Source organism: Amblyraja radiata, chromosome 1 (genome assembly GCF_010909765.2).
Source record: "Amblyraja radiata isolate CabotCenter1 chromosome 1, sAmbRad1.1.pri, whole genome shotgun sequence".
NCBI lineage: Eukaryota > Metazoa > Chordata > Chondrichthyes > Rajiformes > Rajidae > Amblyraja > Amblyraja radiata.
Genome location: NC_045956.1, coordinates 31,126,566 through 31,149,425, shown reverse-complemented (window position 1 = coordinate 31,149,425; position 22,860 = coordinate 31,126,566). Strand labels below are relative to the sequence as shown.

Sequence of the window (22,860 nt, the reverse complement as noted above, 5' to 3'; positions counted from 1 at the left end):
GGAATTAGGTTAGAGTATTGCATACAGTTCTGGCTGCCAGGTTGCAGGAAGGATATAGAGGCTTTGGAAAGGGTGCAGAGAAGGTTTACAAGAATGATGGCTGGATTAGGGGGTATTAGCTACAGAGAGAGATTGGACAGACTTGGATAAGAGTTCGCACCCCCCACCCCCCCCCCCCCCCGATCGGCCCTCCCCACTCCCTGCCTTGTGCCCAAACACCAGGATCGTGGGACCAATATGCAACCAGAACTTGATGAGCAGCCCCTTCAGATATGGGTAGAGGGGCTGCAACCTCGTTACCATTGGCAACATCCCATTGTGATGTCATTGTGGCAGTTGGCAACCAGCTTGAGAGCCCATTGTGATTGGTGCACTGTGAGAGGCATTGAGACATCATCATTGAGAGCCCATTGTGTTTGGTCCCAATGGCTCCCGTGAACCTCCCCCTGTTGACTTGGGTCCCTTGGCACTGTATGTGAAGCCAATAGTTTTAAACTTGGGTTTTAAGATGGACAGTGATTTTAAATTAGATCGTCAAATAGGCGCGGTAGTTAATTCCAGCTTCTTTCATTTAAGGCAGCTGGCAAAGGTGAAGCCCATTCTTGAGCGGCAGCATTTTGAAACAGTAATCCATGATTTCATCACGTCTAGGCTGGATTACTGTAACGCACTTTATTTTGGAGTTAGCCAATCTTTCCTTGCACGTCTCCAGTTGGTTCAGAATGCTGCTGCTCGCCTTTTAACTGGAATACGTAAGGGGGAGCACATAACGCCTATTCTGGCCTCCCTCACTGGCTGCCTGTGTACTTTAGAGTTCATTTTAAGATTCTTTTATTTGTTTTTAAATCTTTAAATGTTCTCGCCCCGCCTTACCTCTCTGAGCTGCTTCATCTCTACGCTCCTGCTCGGTGCCTCAGGTCAGCTGATCAGCTGCTCCTGGAGGTACCGAGGTCTAAGCGGAAGCTCAGGGGGGATAGAGCCTTCTCTGTTGCTGCTCTGACATTATGGAACACTCTACCTTTGCACATTAGACAGGCCCCTTCACTGTCCATTTTCAAAACTAAAAACCCTTTTCTATTCCTTGGCTTTCGACCCTGCATGAGACTTTGCTCTTGTTTTAGTGTTTCTATTATTGTTTTTTATTGTTTTTACTGTCTTTTAATGTTTTTATTGTTTTGTTTTATGTTTATGATTAGTCATGTACAGCACTTTGTTGCAACAGTGGTTGTTTTTAAAGTGCTCTATAAATAAAGTTCAGTTCATTTCAGTTCAGAAGGCTGGAAACTGTGGAAAGGTGGTTTTCGCTGTTTTTAAAATTTCAATGATTAATAACCGGAAATATAGGTGGAAATGCGACGGGAAGATGTTTATCGCCACCAGGGGGGAAATGTGAGTAGAATGTGTGAAAATGGGAAGGCTGTGTCCTAGCGTTTGGAAGAAGATAGGAATTAACCAGATTGGCACACACACAGACACAAACAAGACAAAGACTTTTAGTTATATAGAGATGTGACGGGCAAGTTTTTTACACAGGGGGTGGAAAGTACACGGAATGTGCTGCAGATGGTGCAGATAGATGTGATAGTGATGTTCAAGAGATCTTTGGATAGTCACATGGATGTGCAGGGAATAGAGGGCTCTGGATTTTGTGCAGGCAGATCGGATTTGGTTCAGGTTCAGCACAGACATTGTGGGCCAAAGGCCCTGTTCTGTGATGTGTTGTAAGGGTCTCGACCCAAAACGTCACCCATTCCTTCTCTCCAGAGATGCTGCTTGTCCTGCTCAGTTACTCCAGCTTTTTGTGTCTACTATGTGTTGTTTTTTGTTCTCTGTATTGAAGTGGTGGCCGTTCAAGAATAGAAGGGCCAGAATGTTCCTATACTCTCTGTAGTTTCGAAGAATGAGAACCATGGAGCATTGTTTCAGAGTAAGGAGTGTCTCTTAAGACTGAGATGAAAACCATTTTTTCTTTCCAAACTGGTATGAATCTGTAGAATTGTCTGCTTTAGAGAAATACTGAATCAATGAACGTACTCAAGCTTGAGAGGGACATGTTTTAGTGTATCGGGGGGAAAAAAGCAGAAAGAATCCAATATCTGCAGTTTTATTTTTTATTTGATTCATAGGGAAGTTGAATGTTATGTGAAAAGGCAGCAAAGTGGATGTGAAGCCACGTTCAGATTACCCATGGTCATATTCAATGGCATATTCTATCATTGGTGTAAACCAGCATCTGCAGTTCCTTCCTACACATTTGGTCAACTCCTGCCCATTGTTACTATGTTCTCTCAATTTACTACACTGTCTTCACTTTTCACAATCGCATGCCCTTTACCTTGTTCTCCAAATGCACATTGTGGACCAAATCCAGGGAGGTCTTCAGGCATGGCTTCAGGGGGTCACTGACCAAAAAGGTTAATGAGGGCAGAGCTATGGATGTATATATGAATTTCACCAAAGCATTTGACAAGGTTCCGCATGCTAGGCTGCTCTGGAAGATTCAATTCCTTGGGATCCAAGGAGAGATGGTCAAATGGATAGAAACTGGCTTCATAGAAGGAAGCAGAGGATGATGATGGAAGGTTGTTTTGTGGACTTGAGGCCTGTGACTAGTGATGTGCCTCTAGGGTTGCCAACTGTCCCATATTAGCTGGGTCATCCCGTATATTAGATTGTCCCATACGGGACCGCCCTTGTCCTGTATTTGAACATGCCAAAGTTGCCCATTCTTGCTGCCGCGGGGACCGCCAGCGATGCCAAGCGGGACACTCAGGTTAGAGGTGAACAGGGAGCCGTGCAATGGCCGCTTGGCAACGGAGACGGTGCCGGGCTCCAGCTGACTGACGGGCATGGCCTTCCCTGGGCCACTGTCCCGACCGCGACCTTGGCAACCGAAGCCGCACTGTGTGCCAGCTGCACAGTGGGTAATGTAGTTGGGATGGGGGCATCATGGGCATTGTAGTTCTTGCTGCGCTGAAGATAGGCACAAAATGCTGGAGTAACAGCGGGACAGGCAGCACCTTTGGAGGGAAGGAAGGTTTCGGTTCGAGACCCTTCTTCAGACAGTCAGGGGAGAGGGAGACACAGAGATATGGAAGGGTAAGGTGCAAAATGGAGTGATCAAAGAGGACGCAGATCAAGGAAAATTTAGCAATTGTCACACATGGCTGTGGAGGCCAAGTCTTTTTTTAAAGTGGAGATTGGCCAGTTCTTGATTAGTAAGGGTGTCAAAAGTTTATGGGGAGAAGGAAGGGCAATGGGGTTGAGAGGGAAAATAGATTTGCCATGATTGAATGGTGGAATGGACGTGATGGGCCAAATGGCCTAATTCTGTTCCTGTGACATGAACATACACTTAGGAGGGGAGGGGGGGGGGTTGATGGTAGGGTTGCCAACTCTCCTGTATTAGCCGGGACATCCCGTATATTGGGCTAAATTGGTTTGTCCTATACGGGAACGCCCTTGTCCCGTATTGACTGCTACTACTCTGTAATCAACAGAGGACACGCTTACAGACAGATCCTAGATCTGATACAACAGCGTGCGTGCGTGTTGCATGTGCTGACGCCACGCACGAGTGATTCACCTGTCATCCAATCACAGCCACCTTTATGCGCATCAGTTGTATGCTATATTTTACCAATTCCTGCCAAAACACAAAGTTTCAGTAACATCTGGTGTTGTTCGGTTGGTTTGGCATCTGCAAATATGGATAAACCTGCAAAAAAGGAAAGACTGTGCACCCAACAAGCAATGGGAAGCAAAAAAGACGTGGGTTAAGCCCGTCAGCGGTGACTCGACGAAGGCCTTCTGTACTTTATCCCGTTGGGAATTTGTCCCTTATTTTGACGTTTTGTCCCTTATTTGGGAGTGAGAAAGTTGCCAACCCTATGTGCCTCAGGGTTCAATACTGGACCCATTGCTCTTTCTGGTTTACGCCAACAATTTGGATGATTTGCATAATTAGTAAGTTTGCAAATCACATTAAAGTGGGTGGTATTGTAGATACTAAAGATGATTGCAAAAAAAATGCCGCAGGATATTAATCGGTTGGAGTTCTATCTATAAATCTCTGTCTAGATTGCCTTTAGAAATCTTAACTTCCAGAGGAATTTCTCAGACAGATTGCGATACAATAGACAATAGACAATAGGTGCAGGAGTAGGCCATTCAGCCCATTTGAGCAAGCACCGCCATTCAATGCGATCATGACTGATCATCCCCAATCTGTACCCCGTTCCTGCCTTCTCCCCATATCCCCTGACTCCACTATCTTTAAGAGCTCTCTCTTGAAAGTATCCAGAGAACCGGCCTCCACTGCCCTCTGAGGCAAAGAATTTCACAGACTCACACCTCTCTGTGAGAAAAAGTGTTTCCTCGTCTCTGTTCTAAATGGCTTACCCCTTATTCTTAAACTGCGGCCCCATTCTCTCAGCATATGACAGTCCCGCCATCCCGGGAATTAACCTTGTAAACCTACGCTGCACTCCCTCAATGGCAAGAATGTTCTTCCTCAAATTAGGAATCCGTCGTTTAAACCTTCTACTATAGATAAATCATTTACACAATGGGAAAGAATAGGAATCAAAATGCTCGGAGACTTGTATGAATTTGGAAAATTATTATCATTTCAACAACTACAACTGAAATATAATTTGAGAAATAATCAATATTTTAAATATCTTCAAATGTGTGACTATCTGAAAAAATACACAAAAGACTATCATAACATGCCTCTAGACTTACTGGACGAAGCAATGAAGACAAAGGCCGAATCAGCAAACCTAATATCATACTTGTATAACACTATTTTAAATATAGAAATACCTACAACTGACGGTATTAGAAGAGACTGGGAACAAGAACTAGCTATAAAAATTTCAAAAGAGAGCTGGGATAAACACTTACTGTATGTGCATAAATGCTCGATCAACGTAACACATACTCTAATTTAATTCAAAATATTACATAGACTATACTATTCAAAAACCAAAATAAATAAACTTTTCCCTAACGTCTCACCCATTTGTGATAAATGTCAGTCTCAAGAAGCTACCATAGCGCACTCTTTTGTTTTTTGTATAAAAATCCCAAAATTCTGGAACTAAATATTTGAAATTTTCACAAAACTATTTAAAATAAAACTGATACCAAAAGCAGAATGGATTATTTTTGGAATAACGGAAGGTAGCCCTGAACTAAACGTGTTTCAAAATAATTTATTTAATTACGGGCTAATAACGGGAAAAAAGATTATACTCAAATTCTGGAAAAACGCTCCTATACCAACAATAAAAATGTGGATTTCAAACATGTTCGAAACATTACACCTGGAAGATATGAGACTCCTCCTCGCAGGCAAAGCAGACCACTTCCAAAAGACGTGGTCTGCATTTATGAGCTTACTAGAAGCATAAGGTGCAATAGTAATTTAAAAAATAAATGGTGCCAGGATCTGGTAACGGGGGATGAAAAATATGGTTGGTATATCCCTTTTTGCAGAGTTTTTTATAATAGAGCGATTGTTTCTCTTTCTTTCTTTCTTTTCTAGGGTCTATTTCTTAACTTTCTTCTCTAACTCTCTCTCTAATGGGCTCTCTTTTTCCAACATTTTCCTGCACTTTCACGACTCTCACTTTCCTTACTTCTTTTATTTCTATCTTTCTTAAAGCTCAAAAAATGAAGAGGTACAACAAATGTAATAAGATATATGTGGTGTGTATTACTGTAACTTATTGTACTTCTAATTTAAAAAAAAATTTAAAAAAAATTAGGGGACCAAGACTGCACACAATACTCCAGGTGTGGTCTCATTAGGACTGTACAACTGCAGAAGTTGCTCCTATACTCTTTGATCCTATACTCAACCTGTTATAAAGCCAACATGCCATTCGCTTTCTTCACTGCCTATTGTACCTGCATTGACTGATGAACAAGAACCCCCAGATCCCGTTGTACTTCCCCTTTTACCAACTTGACGCCATTTAGATAGTAATCTGCCTTCCTGTTTTTGCTACCAAAGTGGATAACCTCACATTTATCCACATTAAACTTCATCTGCCATGCATCTGCCCACTCCCCCAACCTGTCCAAGTCACCCTGCATTCTCATAGCATCTCCTCACAGATACGACCATGGTTTGTGAATGATTGTGCAGGATGGAAATGCAGATGCTGGTTTAAACCGAAGATTGACACAAAAAGCTGGAGTAACTCAGCGGGACAGGAAGCATCTCTGGAGAGAAGGAATGGGCGACGTTTCGGGTCGAGACCTTCAGACGGAAAGACATGGGAATGGGAAACGAGAGATATAGACGATGATGGATTTGGGAATAGATTCCTCTGGCAGGATCCCTTTTCCATCACCCTTAGGCCTCGCTAATTGTGCTTGAGACTCAGTTGGATTGTAACTAATGAGCTTATGCTTTAAGAAAAATAGAAAGGTTCACCTTCAAAATAGGTTAAAATCACCAGAAGCATTCCAACTCCAGATTTCTGGGCCCAATGCGCAATCTGCCAATTTATTCCCCTACAAATTTGGAAGTATTTGATGATCACTTTGAAATAGGTGGGAGTCCAAACTGTTCCTGATGTTGACACTTACATTCATGTGCACGACATTCAATATTAATGGCGTACTCTTCACCCTTCATTGATTGTGAATTGCACAAGAAACTGATGCCACCCCATCCTGCAGTGTATGCGTTCGGCATGTGAAATCCTATTTATTGTGCACAGGATATGGTGCAGGCTACAATTTGCAAGTAAAGAGATGGTATGATTCAGTGCAATACATTATAAAAATATTCAGAACACTTTAATTTCTAACTGTAAGCATTTGTAAGTGCCGTATAAATTATGGCATCTACAAGGAACTTTGCACCAAATGTTCCATGAAGTTCTTTGAAAAAATACAGAACGTCAGCGAGAAAAAAGATCATGATTAATCCAATACTGTTTGTGCCAGGACAGAGAGCTGGATAAACTACTTGGCTCTTATTTTGTGTTTTAATTAGTTTGGATTATTTTATTCCACTGAAAGAATGTGGAAAAGTACCGAACTGGTAAATAGTGTGTCATTGTGGTTGGTCCCAAAACATAAAACTCGACAAAGATCAATCCAGCTTGCTCCAAGATCTTACCATGCGATCCAAACACATGGGCGGCACGGTGGCACAGCGGTATAGTTGCCGCCTTGCAGCGCCAGAGACATGAGTTTGATCCCGACTACGGGTGCTGTCTGTACCAAGTTTGTACGTTCTCCCCGTGACCGTGTGGGTTTTCTCTGAGATCTTTGGTTTCCTCCCACATTCCAAAGCCGAACAGGTTTGTAAGTTAATTGGCTTGGTATAAATGTAAAATAGTCCCCAATGTGTGTAGGATAGTGTTAATATGCGGGGATTGCTGGTCTGTGCAGTATCGGTGGGCCGAAGGGCCTGTTTCTGCACTGTATCTCTAAACTAAACTAAACTAAACCTCATATTCACTATCCAGATATTTGTGCCCTTCCAGTTCCTGTTCTATAGTTCTAATCTTGAATGTGGTGAGAATTGCTTTATATTATCCTCATTTTGAATGCTTTCTCTTATCCTGAGTAAATGGTGCCAAGTCACTTCATCTCATTGTGGTTCAGATACCTTAAATTATGTTCCCTTTTCCACAATTCCCTGATATTCGTGCAAAAATACAGAGCAGATCACCAGCATCTTCAATTTCATTGGGTCATTAGGGGGATAAAAACGTAAACGGTAGTTTTCAGAACCAAGGATAACCGAGTGGTAATGTTAACGTCCGACGAGCTGCACAGCCGTGTATCTCTGGCTTCTTAAAATTTGGCTCCACTCCTTCTCCCCCCTTCCCCTTCCCTTTTAAAGGATTTACATGACCCTTCCCGTACACTGTGCTTTCACTGTCTTAATTACAGCGCCAACCTTCCTGTTCATTGCGGTGTGTGTCTGTATCACCTTGGCTTTGCACCGTGTGAATTTCACTCAGACAGCTCCCCCCGCTTGCCCTGTCCCCGCCTGCATAACGGGCTGGTGAAGGAAGCGATGTGTGTGTGTGCGTGCGTGCGTGCGTGTGTGTGTGTGTGTGTGTTCCACTCTGACATTCGTCAGAAAAATCGCCTAAATGGGACAGGCCCATTAGTTTACATGTTGTTGGATTACAAAGTCCTCTCGAAACTTTTCTTTAGATTTAGAAGACTGCTGTGTACCGCGAGAGAGGATTTGCGGGTTTTGGCAGAAACAAGATTCTCCAGCTTCAAATGACCTGTATAACTCAGCCAACGTGATTGGGACCGTGTTGTTCAGGCACTTCATATAAGCCAACAGTTTAACACGTATTAATCCACTAATAAGATGAGCCCATCATGTGACCAATAAAATTCTCTGCCGCATTTCCTTTCAAAATGTTCTTTCTTTTCAGTTAGGTTGTCTCCAAATAATGTGACTAATTAAAATACTCGCTCGAATTTATTCTTGAAACATTCAAGAAAAATCTTGTTAAACTTTGTGCAGAGTTGATTGAACTCCAACAAGCCATCGCCACGATTACATTCTGTTTTCCAGTCAATCTGCCCAACATCCCACCATGATAAAGACATAAATAGAAAGGCATTTGGCTTCCAGTGAGTTTCCCTGAATATAAATTAGTCAGCTGGAAGCCTTGCACTCATTTTAATTACCACAATCATTTATGGGTTGGAATCTATGAATCAGTTAGATCATTCTGCTTAACGCTTTTTGGATCAGACATTATAACCAAACCTATTTTCCTTACCTCTCTAACCAATTATGAGGTTGCATATATATAGTTTAAATGACTGGAGTATGCCAATAAGAACCATTACCTGGGTATGGCACTGCTTCAGAGCGGGGGGGGGGGGGGGGGGGGGGGAGTAAATCAGAAACTTTAAAATATTACGCTTGAAGGGATGACCTGCTCTGTTTCTGAAGAATATTCTCACTTGAACTTGGAATGTAGTTGGGAAATTGTCCTCTTTAGATTGTCCTGTGTGTTCATGTTAAAAATCATGTACACAATCACGAACTCACACATTTCCGTGAATCTACACAATCAGCAATAGAATTTGATGTCTGAAGGGTCTCGACCCGAAACGTCACCCATTCCTTCGCTTCAGAGATGCTGCCTGACCCGCTGAGTTACTCCAGCATTTTGTATCCATCTTTGGTGTAAACCAGCATCTGCAGTTCCTTCCTACACAATAGAATTTGATTGTTTCCTTTCATTTAAAATATAATTTTATGGATTTAAATGCCTCGTGGCATTTTATGAATCCAAAATAACCACAAAAAAAGTTACATAAACCATACTTTCTCTCTTAGATTTTTAGAAAGTCTGGTATACTTTGAAATTTAAAAAAGCTTTTAAAATATGCCTGTTAGTGCCTACATGCCTCAGGAAATGAACACGGTATGAAGAATTTTCCCAACTTGACAGGATCCCACAATTTAGGTCACGCCTGATTCCGAGAACTGGGCATGAGCCAGCATACACGAATCCAGAAAACTTGCGTTTCATTAGCTGCGACTGTTTTTTGAGTTCCTTGATCAGTTATTGCTTCAATTCATTTGGCCCTGATTATGTATGAATCTGCGAAGTAAATGGAACGATCTTCAACTCCTGTTCGAACTACCTCTCCTCTCCCTCACACACACACACACACACACAATGTTAATTAAGTTTCTCTTGAAGTAATGCACTCGGAAGTCTGCATCTCTTCAAAATGTTTCCAAAGATAGTAAGTAGTGACCCTTGATTGACTTCAGAATGTCCGCTAGGTTACACTACAGGAACTGTGAGTGATTCTGTCTATGGCTAATTACTGTTCTAATGACCAAATTGTCTAAATATTGAAACAAGATGGCCTGCAGTTACAAAGAACTCACAGCTAATATGCCTGCCATTACAAAGACAAACCAGTTCACAGAAACAAATGATTTCCTTCTTTTTGTTTGGGCCGTTCCAGAGGGCAAATATTATTTGAGCTAAGAATTTCAAATTGAAGACACAATTTTTTTGTAAATAAACACCAAGGAAAAGTATAAGCATTACTTTTCCTCTAGAAAATGGGGGAATAAAATGTTCCATTGCCTTAATCATGGAAAAGGCAACACAAGACTTAATGTGACTGTATCACTGAAGCTCCTAAATTGAAACGCTGATTTCAATATTGAATACATTTGACAGTGGTGTGGTGCGTGGGTCTCAAAAGGAAGCACGAAGTCCAGTGTTTTGAGAGGCACCTTTAATTATGTTCCTCCCGGTTGTAGGGAAGACCAAACAAGAGAAAGATGGCACCCAAACCCCTGCCTTTAAACCCTCTGGCTAAGGGCCGCCTCCGGACTGAACCACTCCCGTGCCGAGGGGTTAGACAGTATGATGGCACGACCCTTGGGAGCCGCCACAGGACCCCCCCCCCCCCCCCCCCCAGAACCAGAGGCACGAAACGCACCGGTGGGTGCAGGACACGGCCGGCCCGCGTGCGGAAGTCAGCCGATCGTGGGGCTGGCGGAGGCATAGGTGGAGGGACAGGTCGAGGGTATGGTCGAGGGACCGGCGGGAGGACAGGTGGAGTGACAGGCGGAGGGAGCCGTGAAGGGGGGCGCCCTCGAGGCCGAGGTTGGGCAACCAGCACCGGCTGGTCAATGTCCAGGTGTGCCGGCTTCAAACGGTCAGTCGACACTGCCTCCGGCCGGCCCCCCATGTCCAGGACAAAAGTCGACTGCCCGTGTTCCAGCACCCGGAACGGGCCCTCGTACGGCCTCTGGAGTGGCGTCCGGTGGGCATCACGGCGCAGGAAGACGTATGGGCAGTCCCTGAGGGCTGATGGCACGTGTGGGTGAAATGTCCCATGGCGGGACGTCGGGACGGGTGCGAGCCTGCAAACTCGCTCGCGAAGGCGCTTTAGGGTGGATGAGGGCGTTCCCTGCTGCCCCGGCGCCGACGGCACGAACTCCCCGGGCACCGTGAGTGGCGACCCGTACACGAGCTCCGCCGATGATGAGGCCAAGTCCTCTTTGGGAGCAGTCCGGATGCCCAGCATAATAATAATAATAAATTTTATTTAATGGGCGCCTTTCAGACATCTCAAGGACACCTTACATAGTAATCGGAATAACATATAATCGGAATATAACAAGTAATAAAGACATCACAGAGACACAAATTAAAAACAGAATTCAATCCAAAAACAGAAAATCAAAAACACAGTGTGAAGAGAGAGCAGCGGCAGCCAAAGCGCGCCAGCGTCCACTCTCTCTTCACGGCAGCCATCTTGGACACAGACCTACAGGACTACAATTAGACAAAAAAATCATCCCCCCACAGTGGATAGCACTGTGGAGGAAGGCACAATGTCCAGTCCCCACCCCATGTTCACCCCAAAGTCAGGCCGATTGAGGCCACCGCAATTGCCTCTACGGAGGCCCGATGTCCCTGGCCGTTCTCACCGGGTGGTCTTTCCCCGGCGTCGGGAGAGTCCTTTCGGCGGCTGGGCCACCTGGAACGGCCGCTTCCTGGTTGGAGCCCGCGGCTGCCGAAGCCGACAAGGCCGCGCCGGTTTGGAGCTCCCAGGCTCCCGATGAAAAAGTCGGCGCCGCCTCTGCGCACTGCCGCCTCTCCGCACTGCCGCCTCTCCACACTGCCGCCTCTCCGCACTGCCGCCTCTCCGCACGCCGCCTCTCCGCTCCGCAGACCCGCAGCCCGGAGATGTTGCTCTTGGCGGTCCAGTTCGCCAGAGCTCCAGCGCGGCGACCCAGGCAAGGCATCGCCCGCTCCACTCCAGCGCTCCAACACTGTGCCGCCGCCGAGGCCAAGGTGCTGGGCGGTCCCCGCCAGGAAACGGCGCTCCAAGCCCGCTGGTAGGCCACGAGGACGGGTCGACGGGCAGCCCGGAGAAAAGGCTGCCACACCGACCAGGTAGGGACCGAAAAATATAGTTACACCTACCCCCCCACATTAAAAAGACCATATCCCCTACAAACAAAAAAACAGGACTCACTAAAAACTATAAAAAAAACGAATTTAAAACAGACGGCTGCTAGCAGCCGTTCACCAAGATGGCTCCTCCCCTGATGACCCACAGCAACTCATCCATCCAGTCCGGGCCGGAGAGTCGTGCCTTCAGTGCTGCCTTTAGCTGCCGGTGGAACCTCTCCACCAGACCGTTAGCTTGCGGGTGGTAAGCCGTGGTGTGGTGTAGCCGCACCCCCAGCAAGCAAGCCATGGCTGACCACAGCTCGGAGGTGAACTGTGGCCCCCGGTCTGAGGAGATGTGCGCCAGCACCCCGAAGCGAGCAATCCAGTGCGCGGACAACGCACGAGCACACGTAGCCGTTGAAGTATCGGCCAGCAGAATGGCCTCCGGCCACCGCGTGAAGCGGTCCACCATTGTAAGAAGGTGGGTGATGCCCCGGGACGGCGGGAGAGGCCCTACAATGTCTACGTGGAGATGGTCGAATCGCCGGTGAGGTAGACCAAACTCCTGGAGAGGCGCACGGACATAGCGCTGGATTTTTGCCGTCTGGCATGGAATGCAGGTGCGATCCCAATGGCCAACCTGCTTGCGCAGACCGTGCCACGTGAAACGAGCGGCCACTAGTGCCGTTGTCGCCCGGATTGATGGGTGAGCCAGTCCGTGGATCACCTCGAATACCCTCCGGCTCCAGGTGGCAGGGACGATGGGGCGCGGCTGACCGGACGACACATCGCACAGGATTGTCACTCCCCCAGGACCGAGAGGGACATCCTCAAGGCGGAGGCCGGAGATGGCAGTCCGGTAGGCGGGCACCTCATCGTTCGTGAGCTGTGCCTCTACCAGAGCAGAATAGTCAATTCCGGGCGCCACCTCGAACACGGCGTTGATAGCGGGGCGGGACAATGCGTCGGCCACCCGGTTCTCTTTCCCCTCGATGTAGCGGATAGATGTTGTATACTACGAAATGTAGGCCAAATGCCGCTGCTGTCGTGCGGACCAGGGGTCCGTGTAGGCGATGAACGGGCGGCCCTCCAGGAAGTAGCGAAAATGGCGCACTGCCAGGTACAGAGCCAGGAGCTCGCGATCGAACATGCTGTATTTCGTCTGCGCATGGTTGAGGTGACGGCTGAAGAAGGCCAGGGGCCGCCAACCTCCGCCCGTCAGTTGCTCCAGCACAGCACCAACCGCCGACTCCGAGGCGTCCACTGTGAGAGCAGTCGGGGCATCTTCCCGCGGGTGCATCAGCAGTACGGCCCGAGCAAGGGCCTCCTTCGCGCCGTCAAAAGCTGCCCCTGCCTCGTGGGTCCATTCAACGTTCTTGTTCTGCCCACCCGCCAGAAGTTGATACAGAGGCCGCATGATGTGGGCCGCGGATGGCACGAAACGATGGTAAAACGCCACCATGCCGACAAACTCCTGCAGGCCACGCACCGTGCGTGGGCGGGGAAACCGACGGATGGCGTCGACCCTGTCAGGCAGGGGAACCGCGCCTTGCGCAGTCACGCAGTGGCCGAGGAAGTCAATCTCGGTTACACCAAAATGGCACTTGTCGAGGTTGATGGCCAAACCATGCTCGCTGAGCCGCTGACAGAGCTGTCGAAGGTGGGCGCAGTGCTCCTGCTGCGAGCGGCTGGCCACCAGGATGTCGTCCAGGTACACAAACACGGAATCGAGGTCGCGACAAACCCCGTCCATTAGGCGTTGAAAGGCCTGCGCAGTGTTCTTGAGGCCGAACGGCATCCGCGTGAACTCGTAAAGTCCGAATGACGTGATGATCGCCGTCTTGGGTACGTCATCCGGATGAACCGGGATCTGGTTATAACCCCGTACCAGATCCACTTTTGAAAATATTGTGGCCCCAGTCTGTTAGGTTAGACAAGCACACCTCTTCAACCCTCACCCTGAACACCGGCGTTCCACAGGGCTGTGTGCTGAGCCCCCTCCTCTACTCCCTCTTCACCTACGACTGCACACCTGTACATGGTACTAACACCATCATCAAGTATGCAGATGATACAACGGTGATTGGCCTCATCAGCAACAACGATGAGTCTATAGGGAGGAGGTCCAGCTCCTTGCAGCATGGTGCACTGACAACAACCTGGTCCTTAACTCCAAGAAGACCAAGGAGCTCATTGTAGACTTCAGGAAGTCTAGGGGCGGCACACCCCCATCCACATCAACGGGACGGAGGTGGAACGTGTTTCCAGTTTCAGGTTCCTGGGGGTCAACATCTCCGATGACCTCTCTTGGACCCACAATACCTCAACTCTGGTCAAGAAGGCTCACCAGCATCTCTTCTTCCTGAAGAAGGTCCATCTGTCTCCCCAGATTCTGGTGAACTTCTACCGCTGCACCATCGAGAGCATCCTTACCAACTGTATCACAGTATGGTATGGCAACTGCTCTGTCTCCGACCAGAAAGCACTGCAGAGGGTGGTGAAAATTGCCCAACGCATCACCGGTTCCTCGCTCTCCTCCATTGAGTCTGTCCAAAGCAAGCGTTGTCTGCGAAGGGCACTCAGCATCGCCAAGGACTGCTCTCACCCCAACCATGGACTGTTTACCCTCCTACCATCCTGGTTGCGCTACAGGTCTCTCCGTTGCTGGACCAGCAGGTCCAGGAACAGCTTCTTCCCTTCGGCTGTCACACTACTCAACAAAATACCTCGGTGACTGCCAAACACCCCCCCCCCCCCATAGGAAAAACACTATGACTGTATGCATGTAAATAGATTTATTTATTGAAATCATATTCTATGTCGCTCTTCCAAGGAGATGCTAACTGCATTTCATTGTCTCTGTACTGTACACTGACAATGACAATTAAAGTTGAATCTGAATCTGAATATTACTGAAGAAGGTTGCCTAAGATTACAACAGTATCTTGATCAAGCAGACCACTGGACTGAGGAATGGTAGATGGAGTATCATTTGAATAATTTCAATTTCATTATGGTAAAACAAACCAGAACAGGACTGCGTCCTAAAACATGATAGAAATAGTAAAGACATAGAGGTAAATGTATGGGAGGAGGTATGTCATGAGAGAATCATGTAGCTGGAACTCAGGTATCATGTGCACCAGCTTTGTTCATCTCAAAGCACAAGTGAATTTGTTGCGGTTTATTGGGAAAGTTTTAAGCTAATGTTACAGGGAAAGACCAACGGGGTGAGAAAAAGGCAAGATGAGAGTGGAGAAGGCTCCCGACCTGAAATATCTGCAAGCTATGTTCTCCAGAGATGCGGCCTGACCCGCTGAGTTTGTGTCGAGATACAGCATGAAAACAGGCCCTTCATGCTGACACACTGGTTCACAATAGTTCTATGTCATCCCACTTTAGCTCCCACTCACAATACACTTGGGGCAATTTTCAGCGACCCAGGTTCAATTGGGGCATTTTACGGAGACCCAGGTTCACTCCTGACCTTGGGTGCTGACTATGAGGAGTTTCCATGGGAGATCATGCTCACTCCTCACAGACAGCACCCAAGGTCAGGATTGAACCTGGGTCTCCGGTGCTGAGAAGCAGCAGCTCTTACAGCTGCACAACTGTGCTGCCCTGCTGCGCCCTGGCTCTGTGAGACCCTTTCTCACTGCTCCCCCTCTGTAATTCCTGCTGTTCACCTCCCCTTTGATCATGTTCTGACCCAGACTTGCTATAACAGCCACATTGACTAATGAAGGCTCCCAACCTGAAATGCCACCTATCCATGTACTCCGGAGATTCTGCCTGATCCGCTGAGTTGCTCCAGCACTTTGTGTTTTTTTGTAACTGCACTGTACAGTGTGTGATTGTACGATACTTTCTCATCCATTTTGATTAAACTTCTTATCCTTTTCACTCTGCTAATTCTTAACTCTGCCTGATATGTTTAAATCTCTATATGTTTCTCTAAACCTTCTCTCTTCCCTCAACATCCGGAAGTGGCGGCGCTGGTGAACGGCTGCGGCTCGCCTGCAGTCCGTTTGTCTTTACTTTTTTGTGTTGTTTTTTTCGTTTTGTCTAGTTAAGTTTTTGGTTTTTCGGTTGTGTTTATGTGGGGGGGTGGGTGGGGGGGTGGGGGGTTGAAACGGGGCTTGCTGTCTCTCCCTTCGGGGGAATGCGACTTTTTTGTCGTATCCCCCTTCTCTGCCTCCGTCTGCGCTGAGGCCTAATGGCGGAGCTGGCGACCTCGAGACTCCGGAGGCAGCCAGTCAGGACTTGCCCTGGGCTCGCTCCCGTGAGGGCGGCCCAGCTCGGGGCTGGAACGGCGCTCCCGTGAGGGGCTGTGGCGCTCCCGTGAGGACGGCCTAGCAAGGGGCTGAAACTCTCCCGTGAGGGGCTGTGGCGCTCCCGTTCTGGCGGCGGTGACCTGAGTCCGGGGTTCAGCCGCGGGCCAGCGGTTGTGTCCGCTGGACTGGAGGGCGCCAGCTTCGACCACCCCCGGGCCGCGGTGTTTGAGCCGGCCCGTTTGCGGGGTTCGGTGAGCCGCGGGACTGTTTGTACCATCGCCCGGTGGGGAATCGCCTCAGCGCAGAGGGAGAAGAGGAGGGAAGAGACTGCAGCCCTAAGATTTTTGCCTCCACCACAGTGAGGAGGTGCTTGGAGGATACACTGTGGTGGATGTTAATTTGTGTTTAGTGTTGTTTATTATTGTATGATTGTATGTATGACTGCAGGCACGAAATTTCATTCAGACCGTAAGGTCTGAATGACAATAAAGGAATTCAATTCAATTCAATTCAATTCAACAAAGATATTGTTCCTATACTTTGTGTAAAACCAATACTTCACGGATGAAGTGCTGAAATCTGAACTGTTAATCTTAACTTTGACACAAAGTTGGCTTGCAAGAAGGAGTGGAGGCAGAGTATGTGCTGTTCCAGGTGTGGACTCCTATATATCGGCTAGACCAAGCACAGTCCGCCTAAACCGACCTGATCTCCCGGTTTCTAAACACTTTAACTCCCCCTCCCATTCGCACACTGACCTTGCTGTTCTGGGCCTCTTCCATTGTCAGAGTGAGGCCCAGTGCAAATTGGAGGACCAGCACCTCATATTTCGCATTTATAGCTTACAGCAGGCAGTGAAGAAAGCGAAAGGCCTTCATAACAAGAGGAGTTGAGTATAGGAGCAAAGAGGTCCTTCTGCAGTTGTACAGGGCCCTAGTGAGACCACACCTGGAATATTGTGTGCAGTTTTGGTCACCTAATTTGAGGACGGACATTCTTGCTATTGAGGGAGTGTAGCGTAGGTTTACAAGGTTAATTCCCAGGGTGGCGGGACTGTTATATGCTGAGACAATGGAGCAGCTGGGCTTGTATACTCTGGAGTTTAGAAGGATGAGAGGTGCCAGGGGCCACAGTTTAAGAATAAGGAGTAAGTCATTTGGAACGGAGATGAGGAAACACTTTTTCACACAGAGAGTTGTGAGTCTGTGGAATTCTCTGCCTCAGAGGGCGATGGAGGCCGGTTCTATGGATACTTTCAAGAGAGAGCTAGATAGGGCTCTTAAAGATAGTGGAGTCAGGGGATATGCGGAGAAGGCAGGAACGGGGTACTGATTGGGGATGATCAGCCATGATCACATTGAATGGCGGTGCTGGCTCGAAGGGCCGAATGGCCTACTCCTGCACTTATCGTCTATTGTTTATTGTCTATTGTCACCCCAGAGGTATGAACATTGACTTCTCTAACTTCAAGTAACCCTTGCTTTCCCTCTCTCTCCATCCCTCTCCCTTCCTAGTTCTCCGACCAGTCTTACTGTCTCCGACTACATTTTATCTCTGTTTGCTTGTTACCTTCTCCCAGCTAACAATGATATATTCTACATTTTCATTGATCCCTATTTCCTTTGTCCTGTTTGCACACCTTACACGTCCTCACCTATGTATCTCCCTCTCCCCTGACATCAGTCTGAAGAAGGGTCACGACCTGTAACGTCACCCATTCCTCCTCTCCAGAGATGCCGACTGTCCTGCTGAGTTATTCCAGCATTTTGTGTCTATCTGTGGCGGTAGAGAGGTGTTTTCCAGACTGGAGGCCCCTTAACAGGTGCTGTGCTGCAGGAATTGGTGCTGGGTCTGCAGTTGTTAGTTATTTATATTAACAATTTGAATGAGAATATGTGGCATGGTCAGTAAGTTTGCGGATAACAATTAAATGAGTGATATTACTGAAGAAGGTTATCTAAGATTACAGCAGTATCTTGATCAAGCAGACCAGGGGACTAAGGAATGGCAGATAGAGTTTCATTTGGATAATTTTAATTTCATTATGGTAAGACAAAGCAGGACAGGACTGGCACAGTTAATAAAAGGGCTCTGGGGAATGTTGGAAAAACCGAGAGACCAGGAGGTACAGATACATTTCATTAAAGTTGTGTCACAGATAGACAGGGTGTTGAAGAAGGCACTTGACATGATTGCCTTCATCAGTCAGGGTATTGAATACTAGGGTCAGAACGTAATGTGACAACTGTGTACGACATTGCTGAAGCTACATTTGGAGTACTGTATACAATTCTAGTAATGCCGTTATATGATGGTGTCATTAAACTGCAAAGGGTGCAATATATGTGAATATTACTGGGTCTGGAGGCTCTCGGAGTCCAATTAACCTGCAAACCTACAGATCTTTGAAATGTCAGTGGAAACTGGGGCATTTAGCAAAAAACCCAAGCAATCAAAACTCAAGAAAGAACATAGAAACTCCACACAAATTGCATTGGAGTTGAGCGTTGAACCCGTATGCGCCACTGTGACGCTCCACGATGAGATCGTAACTTTTTTGCAGTTTGACATTACAGATTCAGCACAAAATATTTTATTTTGTTTTAAACAGCACCTGGTCTAACAGGAATTGTTGGCGGAAGACCCAAGGTGTGAGTATGCTTTGTTGGCCAATAGACACAAAAATGATTCATTTGAAGACATGACATAACACAAATATACACAACTGAAATCAAATCAGTATTGCAGTATTTTGGTCATTACTTTCAAACACTTTCAAATGCAAACATTTTGTTTACTATTGTTACATTTTATATTCCACTGCCTTTGAAGTACCTTCCTTCTTAGTATTATGTCATGTGCCCAGAGTTCAGCAGCCAAGTAGTCATTATTTATTTATTTGTTTGTTTGTTTGTTTGTTTGTTTTTAATTTATTTTATTGCATAGTCAATTTCTGGTTCTTGTGTTCCGTTCATTACTTCATATGTTAATTATTCTGGTAAACATCTTTATGTTTTTACCATAAAGGATTCATATGATCTGTGTGGAGTTCGTACCGAGCCTGTAATGCAATTGGAGTTTGAGAGATAAATAAAATAAGAGAACAATTGTAACAAGTTATGATACCCCCGATATTTTGTACAAATGCTCTCCTTAGCTTTCAAATGCTCTCAACTTTTCCCTCGTTTGTTGAGATACCACTTTTAAAACTACCTCTTTAACTATGAAATGCATTACATTGATACATTTTTATTGACTTAAGCAATTTTTGTTTGCTGCCGATATCTTTTCCACGATTCTTGAATTTTGGCGGGTATAATTCCAGACTGTAGCATGGCCTTTAGTACTTCAGCCTAATGTTACAGTTCTGAAAGCAAGGCACTGGCCCAAGAGGTGTGTCTCTGCTGAATTCAATCTTACTTGTTAGTATTAATGTTAGTGGGAACTGCAGGGTAGTAGTCATAATCAGGATCTCGGCCAACTTGTGTAGGAGGGAACTGCAGATAGACACAAAATGCTGGCGTAAATCAGCGAGACAGGGAGTATCACTGGATAGAAGGAATGGGTGACGCTTCGGGTTGAGACCCTTCTTCAGACTTGCATGCCTGGAGAGTGGTGAGACCAGTTATCATTGCCCAACCACTAACCAGTTGAGATCATTTTCAGTTTATTTTCACCTGCACTGAGGTAGAGAGAAAATCTTTTGTTGCGTGCTATCCAGTCAGCAGAAAGACAATACATGATTAAAATCGAGCCATTTACAGCGAAGAGATACATGATAAGGAAATAAGGGAATAGTGCAAGATAAAGCCAGCAAAGTCTGATCAAGGGATAGTCCGTGGGTCACCAATGAGGTAGATAGTAATTCAGCACTGCTCTCTGGTTGTAGGATGATTCAGTTGCCTGATAACATCTAATTGCCAGATCAGATCACATAATCCATAGTGGTGATTAAAGACCTGGATTACGTGATTTAAACTGTTTAATTCTACAGTGCTATATATTTTTTTAATGAAAATGAATACTTTCCATTAAGATTAAATTAATAATTTGGTGGAACTCTAAATTTTCCTTTCTTTTGTTCCTAGGTCTCCTGTTCTGAAGCCATTCTTCTTTTTGTATCCAAAGCAGAATGTTACGGTATAGTAATAATAGAAATTCAGAGAAACCCAACAGTCTAAGAAGGACCATCATTTTAATTGATAATACCCACATTGTACCTTGTAATCAAATCAGCAGAGTAATCCTAAAACTCACTCTTTTATGCAATAATAAATTATAATTTCATCTATGGTATTAGATTGCACAGTAACTCCCAGACACAACATGATCGCATTATATATTTAAGCAAAATTCACTTTAAATCATTGCAACCTATACAAAGAAATGTAGAAATAAATGTAAATTGCATTTGCGTTTTTCAAGGTCGGCACGGTGGCGCAGCAGTAGAGTTGCTGCCTTAAAGCGCTTGCAGTGCCGACTGTCTGTACGGAGTTTGCACGTTCTCCCCAAGACCTGCGTGGGTTTTCGCCGAGACCTTTGGTTTCTTCCCACACTCCAAAGACGTACAGGTTTTTAGGTTAATTGGCTTGGTATAAATGTTAAATTGTTCCCTCGTAGGGTAGTGTTAATGCGTGGGGATCGCTGGTCGGTACGGAATTAATGGGCCAAAGGGCCTGTTTTCTCACTGTATTTCTAAAAACTACATCTCAGAGAAATTCAAAGCTTATTAATTTATGAATGTCACTCTAGAGGTGTGCCTTAGCCACAAAGGTTACACTGCGAATAAATTAATCTTCACTGGGAGCCTCCACCAATTCTACATGGTTATAAGTTAATTTAAAAATGATCAGTAAATTAAATCTTTGGGGGTAGAAATCACGTAAGGAGTGTTATTAAAGGCTTAAGAAAAACTCACTGCCTCAGCACATGTAGAGTATATTTAAGAAATAATCATCTTCAGTAAATAAAATTCATGTTCGGTATCAGCGTCGGTAAAATGTTATCTTATGGATATTGATTGAGAGTAGTGGTCAATAAATTATTTTCAGATGAGACAAAGGGTGGTAATCTGGAGGGCTGTGCTGGGACCACTGCTACATACATGGGTATACTGTGTATATATTTCAACGCATGTAGCTTGGCAGGGTAATAAGCATTGAGAATAATATTAATAGACAACTAGTGGCCACAGATTAAATGCAAAATATTATCTTTGGTTCCCTCATTCAATTCAAATTATTGATTATTTGTCAGGATTATAGTTAAATAAAAAAAATTCCAGGCTTCCAACATACAAGTTTGCAATTGGACAGATGATGTCTGGGCCTAAATATTTTCTGACCTGTGCTGAATTTGAGAACAGCTTCTTGCTTAAACTGCCCAAAGACTTTAGTGTCCTCAGTATGTTACAATATGGAGATGGACATGGATTGGAAAGATTTAGAGGGATATGAGCCAAACACAGGGATGGGATGAGCTCCGTAAATAAACTGTACTGAAGTTAGTTCAAAGGGCCTGTTTCCATGTTGTATGGCTCAATGGCTATGTTGTAATGGATACATTTAATTTCTCTGCAGATTGATATATTTATGAATGGAAAGCATGCTGAAACTTTGAAAGAAGACTTTAACTTTACACATTTGCCTGCCTCAGAAGAAAACGCAGAACAGGAACAGGATGATCTAAATGGTGCGTGAATAGTATTTCATCTCTTCTATTTTACCGCATACAGTTTTATAAATGTGTGCATTTTTGGCATTGTTTGTTCAGAACTTCTGTGAAACAGATGGTGTGATATATAAAGCTACTTAATGGGCCTGTTCCACTTGGCGATTTTTTTTAGGCAACTGCCGGCGACTGTCATAGTCATAGCAGGTCGCCGAAAAACCGGCGACAACCTACGACAGCAACTACGTCAAGCTACGTTCATTGGCGTCAAACCCACTGTCGCCGAAAAATTTTCACCATGTTCGGCATCAAGTTGGGAAAAGGGGAAGTACAACGGGTTCTGGGGGTCCTTGTGCATCAGCCTATAAAAGTAAGCATGCAGGTACAGCAGGCAGTGAAAAAAGCGAATGGCATGTTGGCCTTTATAACAAGAGGAATCGAATATAGGAGCAAAGAGGTCCTTCTGCAGTTGTACAGAGCCCTATTGAGACCACACCTGGAGTATTGTGTGCAGTTTTGCTCCCCTATTTTGAGGAAGGACATTCTTGCTATTGAGGGAGTGCAGCGTAGGTTTACAAGGTTAATTCCTGGGATGGCGGGAATGTCATGTGCTGAGAGAATGGAGCAGCTGGGCTTGTACACTCTGGAGTTTAGAAGGATGAGAGGGAATCTCATTGAAACATATAAGATTGTTAAGGGCTTGGACACGCTAGAGGCAGGAAACATGTTCCCGATGTTGGGGGAGTCCAGAACCAGGATTAAGCCATTTAGAACGGAGACGAGGAAACACTTTTTCTCACAGAGAGTGGTGAGTCTGTGGAATTCTCTGCCTTAGAGGGAAGTGGAGGTGGGTTCTCTGGATGCTTTCAAGAGGAGCTAGATAGGGCTCTTAAAGATAGGTCAGGGGATATGGGGAGAAGGCAGGAACGGGGTACTGATTGGGGATGATCAGCCATGATCACATTGAATGGCCG

The 22,860-nt window shown here is 45.8% G+C and overlaps 1 protein-coding gene across 1 annotated transcript in view; it reads left to right on the top strand.

The window, feature by feature from the left end:
- Window positions 1–22,860, top strand: part of LOC116972209 — a 172,145-nt gene that overhangs the window by 113,471 nt on the left and 35,814 nt on the right. Inside the window, exons 14-16 of the mRNA XM_033019644.1 lie at window positions 18,828–18,867; window positions 20,305–20,356; window positions 21,796–21,907. Of these exons, the coding sequence (XP_032875535.1) occupies window positions 18,828–18,867; window positions 20,305–20,356; window positions 21,796–21,907 (204 nt within the window). The remainder of the gene's footprint in view (window positions 1–18,827; window positions 18,868–20,304; window positions 20,357–21,795; window positions 21,908–22,860) is intronic.